This window comes from Protomyctophum parallelum, assembly GCF_964188405.1.
Source record: "Protomyctophum parallelum genome assembly, chromosome: 9".
In the NCBI taxonomy this organism is placed as follows: Eukaryota; Metazoa; Chordata; class Actinopteri; order Myctophiformes; family Myctophidae; genus Protomyctophum; species Protomyctophum parallelum.
In genome coordinates this window covers 35,720,122-35,729,962 of record NC_139706.1, presented here as the reverse complement: position 1 = coordinate 35,729,962, position 9,841 = coordinate 35,720,122, and the positions used below count along the sequence as shown (strand labels likewise).

Sequence of the window (9,841 nt, the reverse complement as noted above, 5' to 3'; positions counted from 1 at the left end):
ATAAAAATAGGCCTATATCCTTTTGTATTGAATACTAATGTCAGTAGGTTCTGTGATCTGCATAGTGTCAGTCAACTAATTACCCAACCCACAGAGTGTGTTGCTGCGGTCGCTGCCCGCACAGAATACAAAACTCTGCTGGCATTCAAAGCAACCAAAGGCTTCCCCATATCTTGCAAGTCTGATCTTTTTTACTAAACAACCAACTAGGCTGTGGTCAGAAACTTAAAACCAGGTTTACAAACATAAACATCAAATCGAACGACACCCTCATCACTGACAATAGCCAACTACTTAAACATCTTCTTTACGAACATTGCAACAACGCTGGTTAACAAACTGCCCTCCCACTCTGGGTGTTTTGGTGTAGAGCACATCAAAGCCTTCTACAAAAACCTAGGTGTTTGTAAAGACTAGCCCTTACCCGTTGTGAGATATTTGCCCCCCCCCCCCTTGTGGCCGTGGGGGGTACTGCGCCCGGGTGCATTTTTAATTGACTAATAAATTCATTAATAATCATTAATGTGTCAAATCGAAAAAAGGGCTTCGTTACTCCCTCATATGGTCAATGCCTGTGTGAAAAGTGGGAGTGATTGGTGCAGGCAATGAGGAGATACGGCAGTCACAGTGACACACAGACAGACACACACGCAGACATAGCCTATATATATATATATATAGTATGATGATGATGATGATGATGATGATGATGATGATGATGATGATGATGATTTTAAACTGGCAATGGTAACAACCGAGGAGGTACTTAAATAACTGAGTGCCCTTCAATCCCACAAGGCCACTGGCCATGACAATATTCCCTCCACAGTTCTCAGAGACTCGGCCATCTCTATATAGCTCCAATCATCACCCACATAATAAACCTCTCCATCAAACAGAGACAGGTCCCCCAATATTTCAAACTGGCCAAAGTAACCCCCTGCACAAGAAAGGGAGCAAATTAGACCCCTGAAACTACCACCCTATATCTATTCTTAGCTCCATCTCAAAGGTGATCTAAAGAATAGTCTATATGAACAGGTTGAAAAGTATCTTGCCACAAAGAAATGAATGTACGAATTTGAGTGACCACATCAAACAAGAGGTGGATGCTGGCAAATACTGCGGCATGGTCATGCTGGACTTCCAAAAGGCTTTTGACACCGTGAACCACTCCATACTGGTTAACAAACTAAAAGCAATTGGTTTTGATAGCACATCAGTGAGCTGGAGGGGAGAGAACAGATGGTGGAGGTGAACGGAACACTGTCCCCTCCCCTCCCAGTGAGCTGTGGCGTTCCAGAAGGAAGCATACTAGGGCCTTTACTGTTCCTAATTTATGTAAATGCAACTTGTTCTTGTTCGCAGATGACTCAGCACAGCTGGTCTCGTACAGGAACAAACTGCAGGTTGAAAAGGCCCTCAGCTCTGAACTCGGTAGAATCTGCACCTGGCTCACGGATAACAAACTATCCGTACACCTGGGGAAACCTGAATCCATTATTTTTGGATCAAGCAGTAATTTCAGCAAGGCAGATGGCTTCTTGATTAGTGTGGGTGACAGTATTATCACACAAAAAGAGGAAATTACCTACCTAGGTTCCATTCTGGAGGCAAATCTTTCCAGCGATAAAATGGCCACCAAACTTAATCAAAAAAGTCAACCAAAGAACAAGATTCCTATACAGAATCTCCTCACTGGTCGACAAAAACACCATGAAGACCCTAACAAGGTTTCTTCGGCTATGCATGCACCTCTTGGTACCACAGCAGCTCAAAGGCCCTTAAAACAAGGCTCCAGACTTCCCAAAACAAACTGGTCAGGCTCCTACTTGGACTCTGCCCCCGAAACCACCTCACCCCTGCCCACTTTGACAGGCTGGAATGGGTTGACGACAGAGTACAGCATCTTGCAATGGGTCTGGTCCACAAGATTCAATACACTACCAAGATACCCGTACCTGTCTAAATACTTCCTTAATGTCAATGAAGTCCACACCCAGAGGGAGCTCAACAAACCATGTGCACTAACAAGGGACTAAATTAATTTCGCTCCTATGCCACCCCCTTTTCCCCCTCACCCAATGTTTTTTCACACACAAAATCACACTCGTGTGAACTGAGTGGTGCAACCCCCCCCATCTCTCTCTCTCTCTCTCTCTCTCTCTCTCTCTCTCTCTCTCTCTCTCTCTCTCCCTCATAGGCAACAGTGCATCACTGTCTTTCTCTCTGTTTCTGTCACAACAGCGCCCCTACTGGTACTCCTCATACTGGTGCTCATTAACGTGAACCAACACATAGGACGGTGAACACGGACATTGCTGTTCCTTGGAGTGGTGGCACCACTCAAAAAACTCATAGATGAATGCATGCTCTCTCTCTCTCTCTCTCTCTCTCTCTCTCTCTCTCTCTCTCTCTCTCTCTCTCTCTCTAAAATAAAGGTGTAAACAGAGCTGTGTTACATTAACACTTTGGGTAATACTATCTTGTGAAACTAAAAAGACGTTAGCTTTATACTTTTGAAAGCAGTATTTCAATGTTTTTGCATTCACTTAGTATAAAAAACATTCACGACAAGTAGCAGCAATTTATTCAAATGTAATTGAATTAAGGTTATATACGGTAGTTGATTTCTATGTAATTTATTATACCCAACAGTGTAGGGTATAATAAACAGTGTACACACAATGGTTTGTATCCTCTCTCTCTCTCTCTCTCTCTCTCTCTCTCTCTCTCTCTCTCTCTCTCATTAATTGACCAAGTGTGAAATTAAATGAAGTCAAGTCTGGTATGATAAGGATGAACGTTGGACATTTAGTTTTATAATTCATTTTTATTTTCTGCTTTAACAAAACTGCAATAGGAGTGCAGTTCCAAGTTGAGATGGACTAGTACACACAAGGACATTTACATTAAACCATTTAACATCAATGAAAGAAATCAAATGTAAATCAAGGAGTTTTTGGGTAAAATCTTTTTCTTAGATTCTTCCCATTAAGTTTTAGACAAAACAATCCAACTTGGATAGTTTTTCTAGCCGTTCCTAACAGCTCGTGAAGCACCTGCCATTTCCTCAATTCCCCAATCCGGATAATCCAGGATTATAAAGCCCACACACCACCCTCAGTAATAACCATGGGAGAAACAATGAAATACACCTACTTTTTGCAACCATGCAAAGTATAAGTCTTCTTTTCACCATGGAGATCAACAGTGGTCATCTCTCATTCAGCTGCCCTATCTCATCTCTAGACCACGAGGTCACTTGTTGATGAGTCACACCAGGAGGCTAAAGGGACCCCACATAAACCGGGAATCATGAGCCTGAGAAAGAGATTCTCAGCCAAAGAGATTCAACTCATCCTAACCACAGTGCAGCCCTGATTTCATAATAGTAAAACCCTTGGGCTTCAGTTTGTTGACTGAATCCTGGATGTCCTTTTGAGTCTTTTTCAGTGAAGTCTTTAACAGATAAACAACCCTTCTGAAACCCTCCTCCAGTCCCATTCCAGTTGTCGCTGAACAGGGCTGAACAAACCAGGCCCTGCCCCCACAAACCCTCTTCAAGTCCAGTTTTAGGCTGAGCTCTTCGGGGCTTAAAGCACCAGGAACATCCTGCTTGTTGGCCAGAACCACCAGAGGGGCCTTCTTGAGACTATAGGATCTCAGAACCTAAGTAGAAAAGAAGAAATTAGGACTGAGTAAAGACCAACAACAACAGCAGATTGTTTCCAGGACAAAATCAGGGCAGGCCTTATTATGTTTAGAATAGATTCGTTTTTACACAAATATATTTACCTGATCGAGCTCCTTACGAGCTTCTTCTAGCCTCCTCAGGTCACAACTATCCACCACAAATACCAGGCCAGCTGTATCAGCATAGTGGTGTCTCCAGTGAGGCCTCATCCTTCTCTGTCCACCTACATCCCAAACTGTCAACTCCTGGCCCTTTTCTTCAGTCTGAAGCATCTCAACGTTGAATCCTACGGTTGGCACCGTAATCACACTCTCATTGTACTTCAGCTTGTACAGCAGGGTGGTTTTCCCTGCTCCGTCCAAGCCAAGCATAAGAACCTGTGTCTGCTGTTGGGGTTTGGAACTATGAATGCCCATGTCTGAAAACACTGATCCCGTTGTCTGAAGAAGTGCAGCTGGTCTCTTTATGCTTAACTGCGTAAGTGCGTCCAGTGGTAATGGCTGTATAATCTGTTAGCTTGGAGAGGTCTGCGTGTTTGTGCTCTGTATGGTTTCTTATAAAGACTGGATGCTAAACGGAATGCCTTATGTACACATGAGTCAGAGAGACCCCTCCCCTCAGTTGTTGTGAGATTCCGCCAGTCATTACATAGCTTTCAGTAAAGCTTTTTATATCTTCTGGGTGACTGTGCATGTTAGAGGAGCACAGAGTTCTCTGGTTACAGTTCTGTCAATGGAGTTGAATCACACCTGCCCTAGACCATCATCACACACACACACACACACACACACACACACACACACACACACACACACACATGGATTTTGTTTCATCCCGGATGCTTGTCTCCAATCATTGACGTCACACACAGGGCAGTTTTAGTTCATGGTCCAGTTTCCCAGTTCCCACACGGGTGACATCAGTTTATAAATTAATGAGATGTGAGAGCTTACAAACACAACAAACAATACTGTAGTCTGTGGACTTGGCAGGTGTGTGCAGCTTCCAGATATTTGAAGTTGTTGTAGCTCTGGGGCACTTAATTAAATACAGTTCATAGAAAAGAATACCAGCACTCACGTTATATCTAATAGGATTCTTGTTTATTTTTCAATTTCAAGCAACATTTCGTACAAACTTATTGTATAGTTAATTACTAGAAAGGTTCTTTAACAGTCAGAGGAATTGCCAGCCAACGAATAATATAGTGTTTCAGCACAAAGCTTTATTCACTCTTATATAGGTGATATACCTGAAACAGTCCATATGGGTTATGGGCACACTATACATTTGGATACCAATAGGTAATAGGCATAGCTACTTTTGTACTTTTTCTCAAGTAATTTTCTACATTGCAGTATTGCTATTTATATGCACATGCAGGCATGAAAATGTGTCACTTCCACTCAGTAGGTCATGGTGTGTCTTCCTTGAGGTTGCAGGGTGTAGAAACGTTAGCTTTTAAACAGGTGATGAAAGAGATAGAGCACTTCTATAGGGATACATTCTTTATTATACGGTATCTTATAAACTAAATGCTCTAAATTAAGTAACATTTAATGGTGTTGTGTTGAATGCCAGTCTGAGTGCAATTTAATAACGCGAATGGTGCACGCACATACAAACATTCCAACGGGTGCAGCATTTCAATAACGCTTCTTATGTAGTATTGTGTATCTTGTGTGTATATACTGTAGTCCATATTGGTATGCAAGCATATACTTATTATATTCTAGAAGTTTTTGATAGCCTAGGCTCTGGTCATTTCTTTTTACACTGTAACTCTATGGACTGAGTTGCTCTTATGGCCTGGCCTTTAGTATATGTACACTATTGGTTTTGTAAGAATGCCTCGTGCTAAAATGTGTATGTTGTTTGTTTTCTGCCTGTGTCTATTAAATAGAATTACTTGAAGGACATTTCCATGAGTACTGACAATACCTTTTGACCATAATTAGAGAATTGAAAAAATAACCATAGCACAGAGAACATAGCATGTTCATTTATATTTCATTTTAATGTGTCTTTTTGATTTACATTTGAAAATTCACAGATTAATATTTTTATTTTCTTCTTCATTTTTACAATTTATTAAAGTCAACAAAACAAGTACAAACAGCACATAAACATTCGATAACATACATTATTCTGGAAGAAGAATGTACAACTGAAAAAGCACATACAAACAGTTTTTGTCTAGTAAATACCTCATGTTAAACAATCCAGGGCCAGGTGCATTGCTTTAAGTCATTGCTGGATAGACAGGGACAAGGTGATACTAACAGCGATATGTACATTCATGTTACAATTATTTCTCATCTCTTGGAGACATCCATTTAAATATGCAATTCTACATTTATGATACCGGTATGATGTCTATGTCGTGCTATGTGCATGGCATTTTCAACTGCATTACATTAAGAAACAAGAAGTTAGTTTTGGCAGCAGACTTCATAACAGGAAATGAACAGTTTTACAAAAATAAGGCAACAAGTACATATTTCATTCAAAGGCTTCTTAATACATATTCAGGTGACAGTTCAGGGAAATAGAAATTAAACTGTACAGTACATATACAATGTGTATAGAGTAGGCTGTTGGACTACAGTTATTGATATCATGTAAGTTGACACAATCTTGATAAATGAGTGTGATGTGATGACATATGTTACAGTTTTATGTAATTCTGAAGATTGGTTGAACAGAGTTATAGAGTAGAGCAGAGGTCTTCAACGGTTTTCAGGCCAAGGACCCTTTAGCTGAGTGAGAGAGGGACCCCCACTACATATTGTATAATATACAATGCATAGATTTCATAGATAGCTTCATAGACTTGTTTGACAGCATTGCCATTGTGTAGTGTTGTGTTGGATTCATGTTAATGTGTATTTTCAGACAGTTAACCACTTAAATAAACCCTCGATACTTAGAACACTTGTACTTAATCTGTTCTTTTTCCTCCACACCAAACCTCTTTGCCGAAAATAGCCGATCTACAAGCTCACAACACCTTGTGTAGATCTGCTATTTTCCACTCCGAAAATGCATTCTAGGGTTCAAGTTAGTTCTAGGTTAATAAAAAATAAATCCTATGACACAAACATTTGGTGTACTGTAGTAACTCTGAGGACCCCCAGTTGAAGACCCCTGTTGGAGTAGAGTAATTTACAATAGTTAATCAATAATCAAATTAGAGATGATGATCTAAAACATCAAGCAACTCTTCAAAGGAAATAAGAATAATATTTGGATTAGACACAAATGAAAGAGATGGAATGGTGCATGGATCATTGGATCACGCTTCTACAACTAGAATGGTGGTGAGAGTGTGAGGGAGAATATATTTTTCATTGTTCATGTATGAAGGGAATTCATTGACAATAACAATTTGCGCCGTTGAAATGTATTTGATTAAAGAAAAAACAAAAACATGCCGAACGTCCCAGTTGTAGCATTTCAGTGCAGTCGATTAGGAAACATCAGTGAATGTAATACAGTATGCAAATCTAAGTTAGCATATTAGACAAAATAAACTAATATTAGTGGACAGACACAAATATTTTAGTTAAAGACCTATAACATTGAAAATTATGATAATAGTAGCGAAAACACCACACTGAGTGGTGTTTATTTTTTTGTTATCGTCTGGCAAATTTAAAATGTGTGTGCAATATCAACACTCTGATAACAACACATTTATCTTTCGTTCAATCTCTCAAATGTGTGCACAGACACACACTCACAATGTCAAACCTTTTATTGACCTAGCTCATGCTGTAGTACCTGGAAGATACAGCCAAGACCAAATGAAGAGAGAGAGAGAGAGAGAGAGAGAGAGAGAGAGAGAGAGAGAGAGAGAGAGAGAGATCGATGTATTGAATGGCTAGCTCCCATTTACATTTCGTGACCCATAAGTTGCAGTCTTATTTTAAATGTTTCACCATAAGCCTGCCCATCTTATAAATACATAAATCCAAACATAGTAGATACAGTGGTGGGTTGTGACTAGTGACCTACTGCCCACCGGCCTTACCACCCCGTGCAGCTCCTTTAAACTTGACCACCATAACAGTGATGTTGTCAGGGCAACCACGGTAGAAGGACTGGAGGACAAGGCTCTTGGCACCGAAATGGGGCTCGTCCAGGCGCTCTTTGATGAATCGGACCGCCTCTTCATTACTGAAGGCATCCCACAGGCCATCCGACGCAAGGATCATGAATTCCGGCCGAAGCTTGTCCAGGTCAAAGGACATGATGTCAGGATCGGGGATGACCACATTTAGGTTCTTCAGCGGATAATCGCCCAGAGAGCGAGACATGGCCAGAATGCCCTGCACTCGCCAGGAGCCATTGAAACTGATGAAGCCGCCTGGAAACAGGAAAAAAAGTGAGGGAGTGAGAAAGGAGATATAGGCACTAGAACAGTGATGTACAAGAGTATGAGAGAACAACATGATAAAAAGAGATGAGGAAGGTGTGTTTGATACAGAGACTATGGGAATTAACCCGGTCTAAACCTACAACTTATTACTGTTTATTACCTATAAACATAATATTGTATTATAATGTTTTTGTTTTATATTATTATTATTATTACCTAATGTTTTAAAACTCTTATTATATTAGGTTACTACCACCATAGAGCAGAGTTGAAAGACATTTTTGGTCCTCCATACCAACTAGCAGCATTTTCATTAATCTTTATGAAGCATGATGCCATTGATTCTCAGGAAACAGAAAGAAAATAAAAGTATATGGATCAATGCCACCAATATGTTTCCATTTGTTCAATAACCATTTCGTTTAGGGAATTCGATTGTTTTTATTGGATACGGTTCAATTAATCTCACATCCGGTATGTACTGTAGCAGAGTCAGGACTGGAATTTCACTGGAAGTGTTCAGAGGCTTCAGACTCCCATATTTGGTAACAATAAATAACTTCCTAAGAATTTGACTTATTAAGCAGGAATAGTGGGTGCTGTATTATGATGGTTAGTCACATGTTACATGTAACATATATAATTGCAGGACACAGTGCTTAGAACATTTTTAAACTTTGGAAACGTGTTATTAAAATAGCCATTGCTTCTAGAGTAGGCCGCTCTCACCACTATTCTATAGCAACTACCATGAATTTAGATATTCATGATATTCATATCAGTAAGATGAGATCCCAGATTGCCTCGCAGCGGAAGAATACAAATAGCAAGGCGCAGACTCATCTACTGAGCTGCTTTTCATCAGACCATTAATTGCACTATTCGCAAAAAGTAACTCTATCAATGATAAAGCAGAGGAAAACAAAAAAATCCTTGTGAGCTCTGGAACTAAAAACCAGGTTTACAAACATAAACATCAAATCGAACAACACCCTCATCACTGACAAGCTAGATGTGGCCAACTGGCAACTACTTAAACATATTCTTTACAACCATTGCAACAACTCTGTATATACTCAAGTATATGTATATATTATTTTCTTTCTTAATATTTACAGCTGGGTCTGTTATTTAGTAGGCCTATATGGTTTATGCAATCCATATGTGGCCAAAAGCTTGCATCAAACAAAACTATTGTGCAATCATTTCCTCTTGAAGAAAACACTGAAGACACTGAAGTTATGTTCTTTCACTTTTTCTTAGTGTCTGAGTCAAGAGTGGACTTATTGCACGTCAACAGCGTTACTCCAATATCATTATTAAACAACATGACATTTTTGGTGTAATATGAATATCATTTCCTAGATTGTGTTTGGCAATAGGCTACCACCATGTTTAGTTCAGTGTCAAAGTGCTCTCTATCTACTCCAAATAAGAGTAGTTGTCTTGTCTTCACCATCTGAAAACGTTCAATACCCAAAGTGACCATTAGATGGCGACAGATAGCCATCTCAATGCCCAACTGAATAACGACTCAAAATCTGGCAAGCTGTCATTACATAAAAATCGTTTATATGACAAAAAATACAGATGGGATGGGAGATAAATGATTCAAAGAAATGTATAGTCTGAGTAGGGCTTCACCATTTTGTCTAAAACTATAATCCTTTTTTTTTTTTTCTTATATTTTTTGTCCCACGATTTTGTAACCCATTTTTCACCCCTGTGTCAATCATCCTGTGATGTGATCCTGGGCTCTACAC

The 9,841-nt window shown here is 39.8% G+C and overlaps 2 protein-coding genes across 3 annotated transcripts in view; both read right to left on the bottom strand.

Annotated features, from left to right (window-relative positions):
• Window positions 1–2,835: 2,835 nt before the first annotated feature.
• LOC310863889 (ADP-ribosylation factor-like protein 14) lies at window positions 2,836–4,198 on the bottom strand. Its single transcript, XM_083772411.1, has 3 exons — window positions 3,799–4,198; window positions 2,919–3,672; window positions 2,836–2,888 (listed from the first exon to the last, which is right to left on the bottom strand). Exons 1-2 carry the CDS (start codon window positions 4,111–4,113, stop codon window positions 3,364–3,366), a joined length of 624 nt encoding a protein of 207 aa, XP_083628537.1. The 5' UTR covers window positions 4,114–4,198; the 3' UTR covers window positions 2,836–2,888; window positions 2,919–3,363.
• Window positions 4,199–5,679: 1,481 nt separating this feature from the next.
• ppm1lb (protein phosphatase, Mg2+/Mn2+ dependent, 1Lb) overlaps window positions 5,680–9,841 on the bottom strand; it is a 64,406-nt gene continuing 60,244 nt past the window's right edge. For both annotated transcript variants that reach the window (XM_083772469.1, XM_083772470.1), the window contains exon 4: window positions 5,680–8,066. In XM_083772469.1, the coding sequence (XP_083628595.1) occupies window positions 7,711–8,066 (356 nt within the window). In that variant the 3' untranslated portion in view covers window positions 5,680–7,710. The remainder of the gene's footprint in view (window positions 8,067–9,841) is intronic.

Excerpts from the sequence above, each read along its gene's own strand:
- LOC310863889 (XM_083772411.1), bottom strand. The coding sequence starts at position 4,113 with ATGGGCATTCATAGTTCCAAACCCCAACAGCAGACACAGGTTCTTATG. Across the intron at positions 3,673-3,798 it reads CTCGTAAGGAGCTCGATCAG|GTTCTGAGATCCTATAGTCT; the intron begins GTAAATATATTT and ends TTTTCTACTTAG.